The sequence below is a fragment of the Pituophis catenifer genome, unplaced genomic scaffold (genome assembly GCF_029215685.1).
Source record: "Pituophis catenifer annectens isolate HBS135680 unplaced genomic scaffold, rPitCat1.0.hap2 SCAF_8, whole genome shotgun sequence".
NCBI classification, from domain to species: domain Eukaryota; kingdom Metazoa; phylum Chordata; class Lepidosauria; order Squamata; family Colubridae; genus Pituophis; species Pituophis catenifer.
Genome location: NW_027256888.1, coordinates 57,442,642 through 57,464,513, shown reverse-complemented (window position 1 = coordinate 57,464,513; position 21,872 = coordinate 57,442,642). Strand labels below are relative to the sequence as shown.

The window sequence follows — 21,872 nt, the reverse complement described above, 5'->3', positions numbered from 1 at the left end:
CACACTCACCCCCGGTTTAGTGAAGGGAGGAAAATTCCCAATACATCATGTGATGATGACATGATGATGTGAGTTTGACACCCCTGGTCTTGCACATCAAAATTGCACACCAGTAAGCTGGATAGACCTTAAAAATGAAGAATCCCTAAATCCAGAGTCCTCTAGTTTTGTCAGAGTTAAATCTAGACAACCCCTCCAGTTCTAGACCCCAACCACATCCAGTCACGGATCCAGAATAGGATTTGTAGAATTAGACATATACAGGTTTGTTTCACTAGTATATTGTTACCTGATCTCATGCCGGTCAACAATCATGTACAGCAGCTATTTGTAGATGTTAACAAAGAGCTGGGGGGAAGTGGCAACTGTGACTATTCCACAAAGCAAAGATTTCAGGTTTACTATGTCCTTTCCAGCACCAAACAGAATTGAACCTGGAAAAGGAGAACCACTGAAACATAATCTCTCATTCCCAACCCTTCAAATCAAGCCCAAGATATTGAAAACCAGTAAGACATTAAGAAGAACCAAGAAAGTTTGCACACACACCCCACAGGCAAAATCAGTACTGTATCAAATCCTGAAATCCAAATTAGATTTCAATTTACAAAACAAATGCCCCTCCATTAAATAGTTAGGACTAGTTTGTATTCATGGAATGTCACCTATTCTAAGCAAGGGTGCATCTGGATTGCATATTGTTTCACGAGAGTGTAGCTTTTAGCCATTGCCCTTAATTATAACCAATTCCCTTATATGTTAGTAAGATATATTTGTGGCTAAATTCTGCCGAATGAATTCACATGATGACTATAAAACTAGTATAAAGCTCTCTTAGCTGCAGGCTTCCTTTGCTTATGTTGAATCTACGAGATTTATTGAAACTGCTGGGAAACAGTAAATTAGGAATGTCGGGTTCTGCCATGCTCCATATGTTGGGTTTGGACAATGGTAGAAAGCTACAGAGTTTGTAATGTACTTAGGAAATCTGATGATTCCTTTAAATGGAGTACGTTGTTTAAATCTTCAGAATGATTGAAGTAAAAATGGAATTGGGTCTCTTCGAATCAGCCAAGAGTGATTTTAAAGGGTGTAGGAGAGTTAATGAAAATTTTGGCTTTGTAAGATCTTCAAACACCCTTGCAGTTTTTCAAAGCTGAAAAGAGAAGCTGAATGGTGTGATGAACTGATAGTGACATGAGTAGCAAGCCAATTACTTTAATCGCCTTGCTGCCCTTCTCTGTTTCCCTTTTCTGATAGAATCCATTAGGAAGGTTTGTTTAAAGGGAGACTCAGATTTATTCTACTCCTCTCTTTTATCTGTTTTGCTATGACCTTTGTGTTCCTCCACGTTTCCCTAAATTCACAATCATTATCTTCCTTTTATTAGCTCATACCATTTATCAGACAAATCTATTTTGTAGTATAATCCAATCCAACTTTGTATCCAGTTTGTATGCTCTTACTTTTTCTCCTGTCCTCTCAGATTAAAGCGTTTATTGGTTTATAGTCAAGTCAACGTAAAATCTTTTCTGCTATTGCCTGTATTTCCTACATCTTGTCCTAACTCAGTCTAAAATGACCAAGTTCACTGCTTAAACTCTAGGACGCATATATATCCTAAGTATTTTATGTCATTGTAAATGTTACATTGTAGTGCATTATATATGCAATTACGATATATTTCTTTTTAAAACAATGTTGGACTAGCAATGTTGCCTCAAATATTTATGTTTTTATTAAATCTAGGGCAGTTTGATCTAATGATTAAGGTACCATGCTAGAAAACCAGGAGAGTGTGAGTTGTAGTTTTGCTTTAGGCATGAAAGCCAGTTGGGTGACTTTCTCCCAGCCCAATTCAACAATAGAGTTGTTGTGTGGAAAATAGGAGGAGGAAGGACTATTAGCTATGTTTGCTACCTTCAGTTATTTATAAAAATAATAAAAGTAAGATTTTTTTTAAAAAAATCTAAAATAAATACAGTTCAACTATTTTGAATATTCACAACTGTAGAAAGAAAAATTATCAACCAATAAATCAATAATAAATATATAAATATTATCTATATGTCCTGTGATAGACAATGGAGAGAGTATTGTGCTATCATTTTACTTTTAGACTTAAAGAGGTATACATAAATATTTCAAGGATTTATTTGGGTGAAACCTTGAATCCACAGATTTTCATCTGATTTTTTCAGATGAACAAAATGCTGCCATTTTGATGCTTGCTCCTTAGAGTTTATGACTGAATAACGACATGGATTAATGGACTATGTCTATCAAATCAGTGTTGACTCTTAGCAACCACTTATTTTCTCCATGACAATAGACACATCTGCATGAAGGTAAATGATAAACGACATGTGATGATGCAGTGCAAACCACATGACTTACATGTTGGGATACCAAGCATGAAAGGCTGGAGTTACATTGTAACATCACAATGTAAGTTTTTTGGTTCTTTATGTTGTGCTTACTACTAGATGCCTATGTGGTTATTAAATTAAATGTCTAATAGGTTCAAGTAGAATCTTGTATTTAAATCTTGAATCATACATCTCAATAAAAACATGACATGTTCAGTACTAATGCGCGTATCATTTAATCCAGGATTTCAATTTAATCTGTTTGTAATTATAACCATTTGTAAGGAGTTTTTGTTTATATTTTATTTTTATTGGAAGGGATTATAGCCTGGCACATTCTAGAAAGGAAAAAAAAATCCTTTCCAGTTTAAAGTCAGGCAAAATCTAAAGCAGCCTTTTCGCAACTTATTTAAGTTACTTTGGTAACAATGTCTGAATCTGCTTCATCCAATCAAAATTAGGAGATAAACCCAAGTTCTTTAAACATTTTGTCTTTTTCGTTTTGGTCTACTTTCTTTAATCCAGTGGGGATTTTACATGTGTAATTAAATGTGCAGATGGGTCCAAATTCAAAACCATATAGTCAAGTGTCCTAGAAACTGGGGTCGATTTAATGACTAAATCATGTGCAAAACATCTCACTTATCTTTATAATTCTCTGCATGGGCACTGATGTTAACCACACCTTACATATGAATTCTTCTGTTCCAATTCAAGCCCAAATAAAAACCTCAAGAGTGCAGAAATGACATTTTGGTGTTGATATTTCAATTACAAATGTTGAAGAACATTTCACTTTCACTTCAGCAATGACATTCAGAGGCTACACACCTTTACTGGAAGGTCAGCCTATAATGCTTTTGACAAATGAAAGTATAATTAGAATCGCAGAATAAAACTGCAGCTGAAATCATTGATTTAAAAGGCAATTCAAGGAATGTCCTTTCTGCCTATTAGATTTCTTCTTGGTATTCTTTTGCTTTTTACCCACTTTGTTTTTATTTAACATCTTATTGTTTTTATCCTCCTTGAACCATGGGCCCCACACTCCTCCGTTAAAATTTGGGTTGCTCCTGGGGTCTTTAGGTGGGTAGCGAACCGGCACGGCTGTCTTATTGAACTGGGAAAGCCTTCGCAGCAGCTCTTTGACTATACTTGGATACTTACTAGAGAGGTCCTCTCGTTCATAAGGATCAGCCGTGATATTGAACAACCACACAGTTTTTCCAGCTGTCCATGAAACCCGTTCATTGTGCCAGCGATTGGGGCCAACATTACTAAAAGACTGAGGAGGAACCCAGTCACCATATCCTGGATTTCCTGTCAGTAGTTTCCAGTGGTTTACACGGATGGCTGACTGAATGGCAGTGTTCCATATTCCAAAGCCAGCTGCCCAAGAACCATTTCTGGCTTTTGTGTATATGGGATCAATGTTGTGTAAAATATCTATCCTTGGAGACCGCCTGCCTTCACTGATAGTCTCCCATACATCATAGCCGTCCAGTTGTATATCTTCATCAATCTGTCCTTCCGCTAAGGTAATAAGCGTTGGAAACCAGTCAGTTATATGTATAAGCTCCTTGCATATACTTCCCTTGATTTTAAGTAAAGGGCTATGAACAAAGCCAACTGCTCGAATCCCTCCTTCCCAGTAAGTACCCTTGCTTCCCCTGAGTGGCCAGTTATTTCCACCAGCTGTTGGCTGGCCTCCATTGTCCGAAGAGTAAATTATAACACTGTTGCTATAATAACCATATCGCTTTAATGCATGGGTCACATTGTTGATAGCTTCATCCAAGCATGCCAGCATGGCAGCGTATCTGCGCCGATTGATATTATTAATGGATCTATAACGTTCATAATACTTGCCTGGGGCCTGAAGTGGTGAGTGAACAGCTTGGTATGCAAGGTATAAGAATATAGGTTCCCTGGGATTATGGGAGGCTAAGATTTGTTCCACTCTTTGAGTGTACATCTGTGTAGAATACATTCCATTGTCATGATCCCAAGCAGCATTGTCATTTTCATATAAGTCATAGCCACACATTCGAGGGCTGTCACATTTGTAATGGGTGTAATAATCACCACTACCCAAAAGAGAGCCAAAAAAGGTATCAAACCCCCGTTGAGTTGGCATACATTCTTTGCGATAAAAGCCCAAGTGCCATTTGCCAATCATGTGGGTTGAATAACCTGCTTCTTTCAGTTTCTGAGGTAGTGTCACATTGTCCAGAGGCAGGCAGTTTGGCTGGGTCGGCCGTATGACAGAATGCTGAAGACCTGTATGGATTTGATACCTGAAAGAAAGAAAATATACCTTAGATAAAGGAGATAAAATTAAACTGTAAACAGTTATCACAAACAGGATGGAATGCACAATAGAGCTCTATCCATCGTCATCTGGAAGCAAGCCCACACACAACATTCTTCTTGGTTCTCAAGCTTAAATTCTGGGTTTCAGAGCTGAGATTTTGGATACGTTGTATGAAAATTCATTCTTGCTGAAACACTTTAGTCAAGAAAGATATTCCTTCCTTGTCTTCTCAGGGCTCTTTGCCAAGTGACTTATGGAGGGTGGATACAAGTTATGGAACCTCACCAATACAACGCCTTCTCCAAGATGGTATGCTTGACATAATGTCTTTTAGGCATCAGGCAAAGCCACTTCTCTTCTTTCAGGTGTTTGTACAGATTTATAATAAATATGATTTTAAGATTTTATGATCTAACTGGAATAATGGCCATTATGTTTCCTATGCTAAAAATTGTCCATTATTGTATAATTTGCATTTAATTGTTTTTATTTATTTATTTATTACTGTTTTTATGTTTTTTGTAATCCTTTAAATAATAGTAAATCATGAAGACTATTTTGTTTACTGGGTGGATTACAAGAAATAATCCCTGTGACTTCCATAAAAGCCTCAAGTTCATTTATTAGTCTAAGTAATTATTGGTCTTCAAATACACAAAAAATTGGTTCTGGGACTCTGTCACTGCGTTTTTGTATTTACCAGCAGAGCTCATTATTTCTGGACTGTCAGACTTTCTGTAGCTTGCCAAAATTTCTTATCAGTGACTGATACTACGTATATCCGCATTCCTTTCTTTCCACTTTCACTTTTCTTTGTTCTCTTGCCAGAGAAGTACCGGCTGCTGAGGAGTAGCTGATAGGAACTTTGCAAAAATGTAAAAATTAAATATTTAGATAGTTAGATGTTTTATTTTCTTTACAATAAATATGAGTTTATTAGAAGATGTATTCCGGTTTTATTTTTCAAAGTATACACAAGGAGAATGCCACGATCCAGGCAATTACCCCAGGAAGGTAACGGGGCTAATTGCCTCTGACAGACTCCTCCCTCCCTCCCTCCCTCCCTCTCTTTTATTTTATGCTAATCGTTTTAAGTGCATCCTAAATATTTTTCAGATATGACTCTAAAAGAGTTGTTTGTACCCCAGTATCAGAATGATACTGTCAGAAAATGACACACAATGCATGATTTGAAATCAACGATTGGCAATTTCTAAAACAACTTCAGATTTTCAAGCATAAAAAGCATTCAAGTGGTGTAGTATAATACCCATGAATTTTCAGTATCTTATTAAAGTAGCCGCTCTAGTAACTGAGCGTTTGTAAAAGATAAAATTGAAGCTTTGATCAAAGCATTCACTTCAATGCTTTGTAATATATTGAGCATTTATTAAATAGGTATTATGTTAACCCTTATGAAATTGATGGAGCCCATCATTGATGAATTGTTGTGTGGATATACTAAGAGTCCCATGAAACTCTAAATAACAGCTTTTCTTTTCTCTTATAATTGTGAAGGTGTAAATGGTAACACCAGGGCAACAAATAGACAATGGATTTGTATATATTTTTTAAAATGTTACTTGCTAGATATATTATTGGCAATATAGTGGAACAGGTTCTAGTGCTCTGAATCTTAGTCATTTCATTTACTTGCTGAAAAGGGATAGTGATCGCATAATAAAATTTCTCTTAATTCTGTTTAAATCTATATTACAGAAGACAGGCATCTATATGTACACTAGAAAAAAAAGCTGGACGGAATTTGATGCTGACTTGTCATGCTAAGACTCATTTCCTGTAGAATGAGAACTTTAAATAAAAGCAGATCTTCCTGTCCATCTAACCCCAGAAATGCAATCTGAGAAAGAATATGCTTACTTATGAGCTACTTGTACAAATACCACCGCCAAAAAAACCCTATTTAAAAAAAGCCTGGAATGTTTAGAATTTTTAAAAAAACTTCCATAGCTTTTAATTATTCACATACATAAATATACATTATATATTTAATCAAAAACAGCCTGGTTATCATTCCAACTAATACATGGAACATATGTAAGGAATCCTCATGTTTATTGGGCCAGGAATAGGCGCTATGTTACCCAGATGACACCGTAGCAATTACATGTTTGGTTACAAGCTAAACAAAACGTAAAAGCGATGCTTTTTCATTGTGATGGTGAAGAAAGTAGTCTGAGAACAACTTGGACTGCTACAAAGACAAGTTATTCAGTACTAGATGATATAAAACCAGACTGCTCGCTGGAAGCATTAATAATGAAGCTATAGGTTAAATATTTTGAATGCATAATGTAAAGGGAAAAGTCAAGGGAGAACGCATAGAAAAATGAAAGGCTTTCAAAAAAAGAAATGACAAGGTGACCAGATACTATTATTGATGACAGAAGGGCGAACTTAAAAGAACAAGTGAAATTATGTAGATCAAGTCACAGATACAACTGAATGACTGAATAACATTTTGAAAATGGAAGGAATGGGAAGGAATACACAAACATAATTATCTCATTCACTGAAAAAACATGAAGCCCATGCTCTTAAAGATGAAAGCAGGGGGAATGGTCGTTGCTTACCTGAACGACTCTTTTATACTCGACGTTCAGACACTCCTCAGTCTGGGTTATGATCACTCCTATTTGCACAGCTGAGTGTCAATCAAATTCCTCTGGAGCTGCATCCACCTCACTTCCTGCTTCCTCCTCAGACTTTTCACGAAGACAACTTGGCTCAATAGCATCAGGATCGACCATTAGAAACTCCATCAGGTAGACACACAGGAAGCAGACAGCTACAGAGGGAGAAAAAACAGACCTCCACCAAAGCCAGGCACGGCCAAGAAAAAGGGAGGGACGGAGTGTCTGAACGTCGAGTATAAAAGGGTCGTTCAGGTAAGCAATGACCATTTTCCTACTCGCCGTTCAGACACTCCTCAGTCTGGGACATACCCAAGTTAGAAAAGAAAAGGGAGGGAATTAAGCCGTAGACTGGCCTTGTGGAGAGATTACAGCCTGTAATAACCTTCTGCCAAAGGCAGCATCTGCAGAAGCAAACTTATCCAGCCTATAGTGACTTACAAAGGATGAAAGGGAAGACCATGTGGCCGCCCGGCAAATATCATCTACCAAAGCCTGGGTAGCCCAAGCCGCAGAGGTTGCGGTGCTACGAGTAGAATGGGGCAATATACCACCCGGGACAGGGGCCTCTCTTAAGTTATATGCCTTAGATATACAGGCTTTGAGCCACCTTCCTACTGTAGTTGAAGAAACCTTCTGACCCAAGGAAGAAGGAAGGAAGGACACCAACAGAGCCTCAGTCTTTCGAAAAGGGGCAGTCCTTTTAAGATATCTTCTCAATGCCCGTCTCACATCTAGAGTATGCCACCGCTTCTCAGCAGGATGACGCGGGTTCGGGCAAAAGTTAGGCAAGACGAGTTCTTGGGCTCGATGAAAACGAGTATTCACTTTGGGAACAAAAGCCGGGTCGAGGCGTAGAACAACCCGGTCAGGATAGAAGATGCAGAGATCACTTCTCATGGACAAGGCAGCAATTTCGAATACTCTGCGCGCCGAAGTTATTGCTAACAAAAAGGCCATCTTTAAAGACAAGTAGCGTAGACTGGACGAAGCGATGGGTTCGAACGGTGGACCCGTCAAGGCCTGCAACACCAAGGTAAGGTCCCAAGTGGGGTAGCGGTGAATCGGCGGAGGCCGCAAGTTTGAGACCCCTTGGAGGAAGGAACGGATCCTGGGGTCCTGAGACAAAGGAACACGAGATTCTCCTGACAGGACAGTGGCCAGAGCTGCCACCTGTCGGCGTAAAGTCGCGGGAGCCAAGCCCTTGGAGAAACCCGCATGCAGAAAACACAGAATGTCCGGAACAGATGCAGTTGTGGGATCTACATGATGATCCCCGCACCACCTCGTAAAGGCAGCCCATGAGGCATTATAAATACGAATTGTTGATGGTCTTCGAGCTGCCTGAATAATGGAGATAACGTCGTCAGACAGATTGTCCTTGATGAGCTTTATGCGCTCAAATGCCACACGGCTAATCGCAGCCATTCTGGTTCCGGATGACGGATGGCTCCTTGAGTTAGTACTATCTTGTCGGGTGGAATCCTCCACGGTGGTTCGACCGATAAGTTCTTGAGGTCGGCGAACCACTCTCGACGGGGCCAATACGGCGCTACCAGCAGAATGTTCGCCCGTTCTTGAATGACCTTCCGCACGACCTTGGAAATGACAGGAAGGGGAGGGAAGGCGTAAAGAAGGCCCCGGGGCCACTGACTTCGAAGAGCATCCAGCCCCTCCGCTGCTGGACATGGGTAGCGGGAGAAGAATCTCGGCAATTGGGTGTTCTGAGCCGTCGCAAACAGGTCCACTAGGGGAAGGCCGAACCTCCTGGATAGGTCCTGGAACAGGCCGGGGTCCAACCTCCACTCGGCGTGATCTATTTGGTCTCTGCTGAGCCAATCTGCTTCTCGATTGAGAGTCCCCGAAATGTGTTCGGCTTTTATCGATGAGAGGTGTAGTTCCGCCCATGACAGAAGACGCTCCGCCTCCTGCATTAGTGTCCAGGAGCGGGTCCCCCCTTGTTTGTTGATATGGGCCTTGGTGGCCACATTGTCCGTTAGAATCAGAAGGTCCTGGCGATATACAAGTCATTTGAAGTGTATCAGGGCGAGTCGGACCGCTCTGAGCTCTAGCCAATTTATATTGTGCAGCTTTTCCGTCGACGACCAGGCACCTTGGGCTAGCTGACGGTTGAGGTGAGCCCCCCAGCCTCGCAGACTTGCGTCCGTGGTCAACACCATCCGAGCTGGTTCCAGAAAGGGGGAACCTTTGTTGAGGGCCGGAGATAGCCACCACCTCAGGGAAAGGCGGACGGGAGCTGGAACCTTTACCTTGAGAAGAGACTCTGCTCGACCTTGTCTCTGGTAAGGGAGCAGGAACCATTGGAGGCGACGAAGATGGAAACGCGCCCACGGGACAATGTCTATGCATGATATTAACTTCCCCAGAAGCTGGGAGAGAGACAGTAAGGTCACAGTCCTGCGTAGTAAGACTTGAGATGTCAGTTCCCGAATGCTGGCTTGTCTGTTGAGAGATAGGGAGACCACACACAGGGTCGAATTTATTATTGCTCCGAGATGTAGGATACTCGAGGTGGGAACCAGATGGCTTTTGGCAAGATTCAAAGTGAACCCGTGGTCTTGAAGGGACTGAAGTACTAGCTCCCGGTCCTGGGTCGCCCGTTCGGGAGAAGACGACAGGATCAAAATGTCGTCGAGGTAGCATGCCAGACGAACAGGAACCTCTCTGAGCGACGCCGCTACTGCCGCTAGCAACTTTGTAAACGTCCTCGGAGCGGACGAAAGGCCGAATGGCATGAAAATGGTGGTCTCCAAACGCAAACCGGAGGAACTTCCTGTGCGACTGGTGAATGGGGACGTGCAGGTACGCTTCCTTTAGATCTACAGATTGCATCAGATCTCCCCGATGAATGCAGCCCAGCAGAGACTTGAGGGAATGCATCTTGAACCGACGGTACAAGATGTGTTGATTGAGACGTCGAAGGTTCAAAATGCCTCTCCAATCGCCCGAGGATTTCGGTACCAGGAATAGTGTTGAATAAAAGCCGGTTTTGAGGTGATGCAATGGAACCTGTTCTATGGCCTGGATTTGCAACAGATGGTGAATTTCGAGCAGCAGAAGAGACCGCTTCTCTGGCTGAAGAGGCCAAGGGCATTGAAGATAAAAGTCCTGTGGCATGGTGGTGAATTCCAAACGTAACCCTTCGGTTACAGTTTGGACAATCCAGGCATCCGATGTGGTAGTTGACCACAGGTGAGAGAATGCTTGGAGCTTGCCCCCGATTGGGACCAGAGGCGGTGAGTCACTTACCGCGCCTGGAAAAACGGCCCGCCGACTGTCTGAAAGGTCGCCTGAAGTTGGATTGTCGGCGGCCGCAGTCACGAAAGGGCGCCCTGTCCGAAGTTGGCTGGTACTGAGACTGCGAAGATCTGTAGTAAGAGGCGCCCCCGGCGCCCTGCTCCTGACGAAAGGGCTGTCGATTATAAGGTACATAGCGCCTATCCTGACGTCGGAAAGACGTGGGTAACACCCTCTTCTTATCCCTATTCTCGACCAGCACAGAGTCCAGGGATGAGCCAAATAAGGCAGAGCCTTTGTACGGGGCAGCAGTCAAGCGCCACTTAGACTTGGCATCAGCTCTCCAGTTACGGAGCCACAAGAGACGTCTTGACGATACCGTCGAAGCTAAGGCCCTGGAAGCGAACTTAGCTGCGTCCAAAGACGCATCAGCCGAATATTCAGCAGCTGCGACCAGTTTGGCCAGGTCCTGCTGTAATCGTGCGTCCTCCGGGGGAAGCCTGTCCTTCAATTGACGCAACCACACCAGCGATGCCCGATTAAAGAATGATGAGGAGGTTGCAGCACGAATGGCCCAAGCCGCCGCTTGGTGTGTTTTGCGAAACCCCATTTCGGCTCGTTTGTCCTCAAACTTGAGACCATCCCCAGCCTCACCTACCAGGATGGAAGACGATGTAAGACTCGCCACCGGATCATCAATTGTAGGTAACTGCAGGAGGGCATCCAGCGCAGGGGCCGAGGCATAGAGCTTTCGATCAAATGAATTCGGACCTGACAACGAGGCGGGGCGGTCCCAAGGCTTTTGAACAACCTGGCAGAAAAGATCTGGACAGGGAACAAAGTCCTCATCAGGTTGAGGTAGATTGAACAAGTTACTGTTGGGGCCAGATGGAGTAGAAGAAGAGGAGCCCTGAAGAGGTGTGGAATCCATATTAGTGGCAGCTTTTGCCTTGCGTAGGAGAGAGCGAAACAAAGAAGGCTTAAATAGACCCGGAAATGCCGGCTTGTCCTGAATCTCTTCTTCATCCTCTGACATCTCAAAATCTTCTAGGAAATCGTCCTCCCGGGCTGATTCATGCACAAGGCTACAGGCAACAGATTGCTGCTGATGTTGTGCACCAGGGGGATGCATGGAAAAGGCAGAAGTAGTAGGGCACGTAGGAGCAGGGAAGGCACCAGTGGCTTGTTGCAACCCCATTTGATACATATGGGACATGGCCTGAGTAAAAAAGGACTGAAAATCCACAGGCTGAGGGAACCCTGGGCCCGCTTCAGGGCGGAGGGCGGCTGCAGTGGGTGTAAAGGTAGCTTCAGGGCCTGGCCTAGAAGCTTGAGAAAGATGGCTTGCAAAACTAGAGGAGCGGGACCTAACACTGGCCCTTGACTGATTAGTCGCAGACAGTGGAGCCTCCTGAGAGGTTGATGGGCCATCCTCCCTCAGACCACTGACCAACAATTCTACATTATGAGAGGCCGAGGGCTCACAGGTCACCTCATGGCTCAAGCCTTCAGGAATTGGTCCTTGACCAGGGTCCTGGGCCCGTTGCCTAGCCTTAGCAAACTGCTTTTCTAATGCTTTATGCCTCCTTTGGGCATCTTTATCTGCTGTGGCAGATTTGGAGGACTTTGCCTGCCTGGAAGCCTTAGATTTCTTCCCCCTGAGCTGTTTAGGGGAAGGTACAGGGGAGGGAGAGGGACTCCTGTCCATATCAGAAGAAAGGGCACCTTCCTCCCTGTCATCCATGATCAATCACCCCAATGAATTATTAATTAATTATAAATAGAACTTATCAATTCTATATATATGATTGAATATTAGTAATATAAATTGTAATATATATATCTATATGCTCTGTTATTATTATTATTTTTTATTTATTTATTTATTTTTTTTAAATTGTAATAAATGCAAGAAGTATCTACAACCACAACCAGTCTATCAATATAACAAGGCAACGGCCCTTTTTCTTCTTCTTCTTTTTTTTTTTTTAAATAAGAATGCAAATTAATTTAAGCAATATGTACTTCCCTGGAACTTTCAGGCACCCCTCTGCAGGCCGTTGTGAATTGCAGGTACGAGCAGGACAGCGTCCCCACCTGCCAGCAATCTAGCGACCCTGGAAACCAAAGCCCAGGTCGCTATGGCCACGGAGATCCAAAAACGGTGCCGATGATCAGGGCCCAAAATGGCGGCCCGCGAGGCGAATTTCCAGAAGTCCTAAGCCAGGCGAAACAACGCGCCTGCGGCCGGACTGAAGCTGCAGCAAAGGGAGCAGTCACAATTTTCAAAGACAGCTGATGAGTATGCCAGCCGGCAGGGACTCAAGCCGATCGATCAAATGGCCACTAAGGCAAACCGGAGCCTCGCAAATGGCGGGAAAAATAGTTAGAATTAAAGCGCCAGCCAAGCCAAGCCGCAAGCGGCGGCCGGAGCCCCGAACCGCCGCTACGCGCTTAAAACCTCTCCAAGCGAAGGCAAACGAAGCGCAGCACCTTTAAACAGTAAATAAATAATACTTAGCCAATTCAGTAAAGTAAAAACTAAATTAAGAACGAAATGTAATCAAGAGAACAGACACTCGATGCTATTGCAATGGCTGAGTGAAAAAGTCTGGGGAGGAAGCAGGAAGTGAGGTGGATGCAGCTCCAGAGGGATTTGATTGACACTCAGCTGTGCAAATAGGAGTGATCATAACCCAGACTGAGGAGTGTCTGAACGGCGAGTAGGAAAAGGGTGCCTTATTTTCTGAATGTATTTAATAGTCCACATTTTCAAAAAGTTACAGAAGCACTGATTTAAATCTACTGTCCTGCTTTGAAAAGTCATTTATATTGTTGTTATTTCTTGTCCTGCAGCCCATACATTTAACCTTGTTTTTTTTAAAAACTGATTTTAACCATTTACATAAGAGGACATATTTGTCAAAAATAAATGTTTGAAAAGGTTAAAGGAATTCTAGTAACAATCTTAAGAGGACTGTTGTAATATATTCTTGACCCTTCCTGGAATTTCAGAGCTGAATTTTATTGAATCTCTGTATGAAAAAAAATAATCAGTGTCCCTGCCTATAAACCCCATCCTTTTATAAATCTAGCTAGAGTCTATTCTGATGAGTTCATACACAATGGCTTGAGTTCTAGAAGCATACAAATATTTTAAAGAGTAATGCTTCATGTGATACAATGAGCTAATGGAAGCAACAGTAAATTAAGGACTGTACTGATTTCATTTTCCAGACATAAACAAAACTTTACAGGATCTGTAGAATTTGGGTTTATTATTACTATCGAATAGAAGAATTAGATGCATTCAGGAACTCCACAAATATGGGCTGCGCTGGATAGCACTCTTCCATTGATGATTTCCCTCAGCTGACAGTAAACGTATATGCTGCCTGAGACTCAGGAAGCAAAAAAAGAACCTTCATACTTAAAAATAATTATATAATTATACCTTCCATGGATTTGACTAGCTTAAATTGTAGCCATCAAGTCTGATTGCAGCAAATCCCGAAGTTTAACTATGCCCCCAACTTTCCCCGCACTTATTTTCAATGATCGACTCTCTATTCTAACATTATAAAAGATTACCTGCATACAGGTAGTCCTCAGTTTATAAACACAATTGGGTCAGGAATTTAGGTTGTAAGTTGGGGTGGTCATTAAGCAGTCCTGACTCAATTTTGCAACCAAATCCAGCATATTCAATGAACAGGTTTTTGCCGATTTCTTTCGGAAAACGGCAAAAAAAACCCACTGTGAACCTTAATTATGTGAGTATCAGCTGCTGCAACCACTTCTAAATGTAAGATGGTTGCTAAGGGCCCAAAGTGGGGATTATGGCCTTTTATGATGGTTGGAAGGGCCTTTACAGGCTGTAAAGCACTCTTCCCAAGGTTGTTGCAACTTCAAATGGTTGTTAAGTGAATGATCATTAAGGGAGAACTACAGATAGTTCTCAACATGCAACTATAATGGACCTACAAGGCCCATTAGGGACACATGTCATGATGTAAAATAATTCTTACAATTTTTTTGTAGTGGTCTTTACAAGGGGTTGTAAATGTCAATGCTGTGGTTGTGAACCCATTGTTTGCTATGGGTTCAGTTTTGCCCAAAAGTGGAAATGTCAATTTTCAGCAAAACTGTTGGAAAACACAGTCACATAACCATCGGACCCTGCAAATGGTCATAAATGCACCTGTGCCACTGAGTGTCCAAAGTGCAGTCACATGGCTATGGGGAACTTTGGATCTGGGTTGTAAGTGCCCTTTTTCAAGTAGGTTGTTCAAACAATAGCTAAGCAACTAGTCGTAAGTCAAGGACCACCTGTGCCTGTATACTTTTACTGTGTCACCTTTAACTAAAAACCACCCCAAATACTGTAGCTTTTTTTCAAGGGATCTGTTCTAATCTAATACCCTAATCATTCTATCCGCTGTTTTCCTTTCCTGTTCTGTATTTGCTAGGCACAAATGAGACGGGAATACTCTTCAGAGATAGTGTCTAATTTGGGAATTTACTCTAACTTGCAAGGACTATTCTACCAGCTATTTTAATATTTAATGAATTACAGCATGTAAAATGAATTACAGCATGGAACTACTTTACTTTGCATATTTTTAATCTTTATTTTAAAGCATATTATATAGCTGATAGCAGAGTATTTTTTAAAAATCGTTTAGACATTTAAAATAACTGTTTCTCAAGATATTCCAGATGAAAAAGTGCTATTCGTGACAATTTCATAACATGGATAGAATAAAAGTAATTATCATACGCACATATGAATGTTCTGTTGAAATCGCCCTTGGGTAGCTTAATTAAAATGTTTAAACTGCTCAGCGCTCCTCCAGGAAAAACAGCATATTATCAAGATTAAAATTTTAAAAGCTGGAAGACTTTATTCTACAAATTGATTAAAAATCTGTTTAAAAGTCTATCCATTGCACATAAAATTCCACAACATTATGCCCACCAGCAAATGGCTAAGCTAAATTTCAGTTATGGGAACTATAGGCAATGCATCTGACCAGTAAACAGACTGGGGAAAGTTGCCTTAGCAAATGCTAATTAAATTTTATATAATGTAGCAGAATTTTGGAAAGCCACTGTCAAAAGACAGCTGAACCTGGGCTAAATCAGTTATGTGATTTAGCATGAACAAGTTTTCCTATTGGTTATTAATTAGCTATCATTCAGCTAATTCTATATTAGCTCTGTATTCTATTATAGAACCATTAATACTATTAGAAATATTTGCAATATGTGTTTATTAGAAACTGTTCAGGCTAGATGGAAAAACTTTGATCCTTTATAGTCCTATCAAATGTAACATTAAGTTGGAACGTTTTCCTTGCAGTGAATTACCACTTCCTGAACAGATATTGAAAGCTTCCTTGTTCTGTCTAAAACCTACCTGTGCAACATGATATTGTTCAGGGGTGTTTCTTATCTCCTGTTTCCTAATTCGTTCCAGATCATTGTGCATTTTAAATTGTTGCAGCGGTTCTAACTTCCTAGATCCTGATCTATGTCTGGCAGTTGTCTACATGTTATAAAAATACATTGTCTTTCTTTTTTAAACCAATAAAACAACCAATTAAATTCATAATAGCACCAAAATATTGCTATTAGACACTCACCTAACATCATAGTTGGCCTTCAATTAAACTTATTCCCCTACTTATTTTCCCCAGATATCATTAAACAAAATTTACCTTTCTGTTATATATATTTTTTCCAGGCAGAATATATTATACTTACGCTCTGTCCAGCTGTCTATATAATTCTATAACTTTATGTAGGATAAAATGGAAATTCTCATAAAATAAATTCATAAATTGTGATGCAAACACAGCAGAGGTCACTGCATAGCTGACATGAAATCAAAATTTGTATTTTATGTAGACCTGGCAGCTTTCTGATAAATCATGTAAGTTTTCTTTGTCCCCATTTTGAGCAGTGCATAAATATTCTGTGAATTGCATTTTTTGATATCTAGAATGAGTCAAGGCTTCCTACTTCCTGGGCTGTGTCATCTATGTTAGACTCATTATATTCTCTACAGTCATCAAACACCAATCCCATAAAAAAGGAAGAGTCCAAAAAATAAAGCTCAAGCTGCAGAACTGCAAACTCCACATTTAGCATTAGTAAAAAATAAAAAATAAAAAAGCTACATAAAACAGTTTTGCTCTGTTAACCGAGATTGATGGTTGAGAGAAGCCAATTCAGATACCATTATAGAATATTCAGTATGATGCTAACAGAACAGTTCCAGAGCCAGTTGCCAAAGCAAAATAAATGAGCTCTTAAGCTCATCCAACAAGAATGATCCAACAAGAATGATTCTTGGATATTGAATCAAGCAAGGAGAAATTGGAGTTCTAAGCACTTTGTTCCACATAGTTCTACACAACCAAGGCAGAGAGAAAGATAAGAAAGAACATCTGATAAATAAGGTTTCCAGACGCCTGACAAAAATGGAACTAGCAAGCAGGAATTAATATAAAATGCCAGGAGCTATACTATCTAGGACAGGGATGTCAAACTCAAGGCCCAGGAACCGGATCCTTTTATCTGGCCCATGGGGCCACACTGGAAACAGCGAAGAACTGGCCCGTGGTTCCTCTGCAGCAAAAACAGAATTTGGGAGGCCATTTTCTCTGGCAAAGCGCTCAGGACACCACAGCGCCCCGACATGAGTGATGTCGAGCTGGCCATGCCCACCCTGGCCATGCGCCCTCTGCCCCCTCCCCGAGGTCAAACACAACCCCGATGTGACCCTCAATGAAATCGAGTTTGACACCTCTGATCTAGGATATTATAGTCTAGAACAGTGATGGTGAACTTATGACACACATGTTAAAGGAGGCCATTAAACTTTAACGTACAGTAAGACCTGATAACAACTATTCTCAAAAACATGCCCTGTTTCATGTGATGTTTGCAGGCTGTGGAGGCCATGTGAGGATCAGATGTTCTCTCACATGGCCTTCAATCCCTTTGGAAGTTGTACAAGAGATAGACAATTGAGATGGAGACCCTTTGAGAGCTGTATGCAATGGATTTTCATTTTAATGTATACTAATGGCCAATTAGTATACATTCAAAATGACAATAAAGTTATTCTAAGCCTAAATCTTCCCTTTTGTTCAGTGGGGGTTGACATACCTGCAGAGTCAAGTTAGGCATTTCCTGAATTTTTGACATGCTGAGCCCAAAAGGTTTGCTGTCACTGAACTAGAGCCTTTTGTAGCGCCGATTCTTTTGGGACTTTGAACTTTTTAGATTATTAAACTGGATGATATATTTTAGTAGTCGAAAATAAAATTAAAGTTGGCAACCAATGCAATATTTGAAATAATACCGTGTTTCCCTGAAAATAAGACCCTGTCTTATATTTTTTTGAACCCTAAAATAAGCGCCTGGCCTTATTGCAATGAGCTCAAAAGCCCAATTGGGCTTATTATCAGGGGATGTCTTATTTTGGGGGAAACAGGGTATTTGAAATAGTGGTATTCTGGGCAATCAGATGATAAGCAGACAATCTATGATGATTTTAGCACATTCATTTCAGTGTCAGATGAAGGAGTTCAGAGAGTCGGAGTGACAGAATCAACAAAGCAGTACTTCAGAGAGATTGGCAGGAGAAAGGCTGAGGACAGCATCTTAAAAGTGATTCCTTTTATGTAATGTTCAGTTGTAGGAAGAGGATAAAGAAAGAAAAGAAGCCAAGATTTCTTCTTCTTCTTTTTTTTAAGCTTTCTTGCCATAGCAAAGTGGGAGAATTTTCCAAGATAAAACACTCTCAAACACACACACATATAATATTTGCTAAGAAAGAGCAGCATTTGCACAGAACTATTCAATTGCGAATGGAGAATAAAATAGAATATTTCAGGAATAGAGACGGAGGGAAGGAGACACAGATAGGAAAAGAATCACCTTTGCACCTCCGAGCTCTTTGTACATAGAGTTCTGCTCTCTTTTTTTCAATAGGATTGGATTGGAGCTGAAAGGTGAAAGGGAGCAGAATGCCCCCTCCCACATGTTGGGGTAGACCAGGTGTCTCGAGAGAAAAACACTTAATCTTTCCCCTGGCTCAGGTTGATGAAGGGAGGAGAACTTGTGGCTCAGAGGTTAATTCAATTGACTAACATGCAGGAAGCCCAAGTTCGAATCTGAGTAAGGGTATGGCTAGCTGATGAGAGCTAAATAGCTTGAAATAGATCTACACTAGTCTCCCTTTATTTTTTATCAGCGAAATATAAAATTTGGTATAAAATGGTTTGTTGTGAATGAGACTGTTTGAGGGGTCCTGGATTGGAGCTGAAAGGCGAAAGGGAGCAGAATGCAGCAACCCTGATATATATATCAGGGCTGAACTAACTAACTTCATCAGTGTTGCACTGATGACATTACTTAGCCAGGTAATGAAATGTCTACAAGCAAATAACAAAACTCCGAGAGCACGAAGGACTCCACAATTTTTCTTTAAAAATACATAAATAAAAAACCTTTTGTTAGTGCTATTATTGTTTAAATATTGTAGTGACATGGGAAATAAAAAACAGAGATTGAAGAAGAAACAGTGTAATATTGTAAAAAAATAAATATACAACATGAATGTGTTCTTTCATGGCTGTATTATCATCGATAGTAACAGTTTTACTTGGTGTCATTTATATTATACTGACTTGTTTTAATTGTTTTAATGTTTTATGATGTATACCACCCAGTCAATTGTTGAGATGAGCACTTATGTAAATTAAATAATGTTTTCACCGTCTTCCTTATTTTCCACAACCACTAATTGTTGCTTAGATATTCATACTTTCTTTAAACTTTTACAGATGGTGTTTATATCTATTTAAGTCTTTTAGCTGTTTGTTAATTTCTTTCTTGCTTTCTTACCTTCAAAGTCATGTTTATATGTCTTAGCTTGCCTTGCTCTATAATAGGTTGCCTGTAAGAGAGCCATTCCTGCTTGAATTTGGTTAGACCTCTGTTTTAAATATATACTGTCAGTTTCACCATTGCCTCATATTCTCCAATTTTGCCTCAGTATCATGATTGGCAAGCTTCTTGTTTTTCTAATATTGTGCCAATTTCTTTCTGCCATCAGCATTTATTTCAATAAATTGTGATACTTAAAATTTTATTTTCACAATTCCTTGAATATTTTTACATATTCCTTTCCAGGACTTTTGAATTACCAAAATTCTTACTATGAGGTTACTAAATTTATGTTTTTCCTGATATCAAAATGGTACTCTTGAGCTATCATTTTATGACTTTCTCAATGCATGCAGCTATTCAGCACCATGGTTGAAAAATAAGCAGAATATATGAAGCCTACAGCATCATTCATTCAAAAGGAGGAATTTATGTAGGTGGATCCATGATATAGATATAGATATCTAACTCTCTGGTTCCCAAAACAATACAATAAATCATCTGAAAGAAATATATAAAAATCACTATTTGTTGAATAGTAAAGACTATTCTACCACCACACCAAACTCAAGGAGGATAAGTTAAAGCAACCATACAGTATCAGTAATTCAAAAAAAGATGCAAAAATTATTTGACAGATCATGGGACTAGACCAGGGGTGAAATCCAGCAGGTTCTGACAGGTTCTGGAGAACTGGTAGCGGAAATTTTGAGCAGTTCAGAGAACCGGCAAATACCATCTCTGGCTGCCCCCAGAGTGGGGTGGGAATGGAGATTTTGCAATATCCTTCCCCCAGGAGTGGAGAGGGAATGAAGATTTTGCAGTATCCTTCCCCTGCCACGCCCACCAAGCCACACCTACCAAGCCACACCATGCCCACCAAGTCACGTCCACAGAACCGGTAGTAAAAAAAAATTAGATTTCACCACTGGACAAGATTATAATGGTCTTGCTTGGTAAGAAAATTGTTGCAGTTTAGCACTAATCTGCAGTATTTGCCCTGTCCCCAACACCCTAAGAATGTGCTACTAAAATTTGCAGGAAAAAAAATACTGACTTTTTGTAGCACATTTCCCTCCTTTACTGCCTTCAAAATTAAGAGTTTCCTGCTCCAATTTTGTCAATTAGTCCCTGTCCTAATAGCTACTTTTCAGACAGATTTCAGGCTGAGCTTGGCACTGGGTTGGGATAGAAGGATAAGATAAGAATCTTATCATTAATCCTAAATTAATGCATCTCAATGGTCGTACAAAGGCTCAGCTGATACATTGCGTGAACAGCTCTACAAACCATTGTCCAACTATAGGAGGAACAAAATTCAACAGCAAGGAGTTCAGGCTAAAAAGGGCAGGTATTTGTATTCCCTGACCTTTAAGTTTTCTCAAGAGTTTTTGTTGACTAAATTTGTCAGAGGCTTTTTGAAAGTAGAAATAAATAATGTTGACATATCTATTCACATGCTGCTGGCACTGGAAAAAAAAAACATTGTGAAAAACACCTCCAGAAATTCTGTAAGATGAGATCTATTTTTCCAGAAACTTTAAAGAACCCCGATTTTCCTTCAGCACAATTATTTTTCCTGATGTTTTAGCTGTTTCACTTTGATTACCTTTTCTATCAATTGTACAGAAAAGACATTGAGCTGACTGGCCATAAATTCTTGGAACTCCCTGGCTCCTTTTTTTAAAAAAATGATGTCATATTAGCTGGTTCTTTGAACCTGAGGCTCACTTGTGGGACAAGTTACATAATTTTGCAACATAATCAGCAATTTTACATTTGCAGTTAAGTCAGGTGGATACCAGCATGACCCAGTGATTTGTTACTGTGAAATCTCTCATAGTATCCTATGAGTTGCTGGAGTAGCTTCTCCAGTTACCTCAATTTGTTTTAACTGTTACAGTGCACCCCTTGAGAAAGTCAATAGGGGCATCTACCTTATATCTTCTGCAGTAAAAGCAGATGCAAAGATTCCAGCTTCTCTCCAACTTCCATACCTTCCTTGATTCACTCCACTGGGTAACTGATTCACTACTAGGAAGGGTTTTTCCACCTATCACTAAATCAGAATCTGCCTTATTGTAACTTAAATCCTTTATTTCATGCCCTGTGTTTTGAAATGAGACAGACCAGACCTTGACTTTCCATGTGATATCCTTCCACGCATTTAAAGAGTGCTATCATAATGCCCCCTTCAGTAACTTAAGGCCAAGCATAACAGTTCCTTCAACCTTCTCTCCATGAGGTTTGGTTTCCAGGTACCTAATTATTTACATTGTCCTTTTCTGAACTTCTTCCAGCTACTCTGAAAATTGG

At 40.5% G+C, this 21,872-nt stretch overlaps 1 protein-coding gene across 1 annotated transcript in view; it reads right to left on the bottom strand.

Moving 5' to 3' along the window:
* Positions 1 to 3,279: 3,279 nt before the first annotated feature.
* The window catches only part of ARSJ (arylsulfatase family member J), a 32,611-nt gene continuing 14,018 nt past the window's right edge, over positions 3,280 to 21,872 (bottom strand). The window contains exon 2 of the mRNA XM_070948552.1: positions 3,280 to 4,666. Coding sequence (XP_070804653.1) covers positions 3,280 to 4,666 — 1,387 coding nt within the window. The remainder of the gene's footprint in view (positions 4,667 to 21,872) is intronic.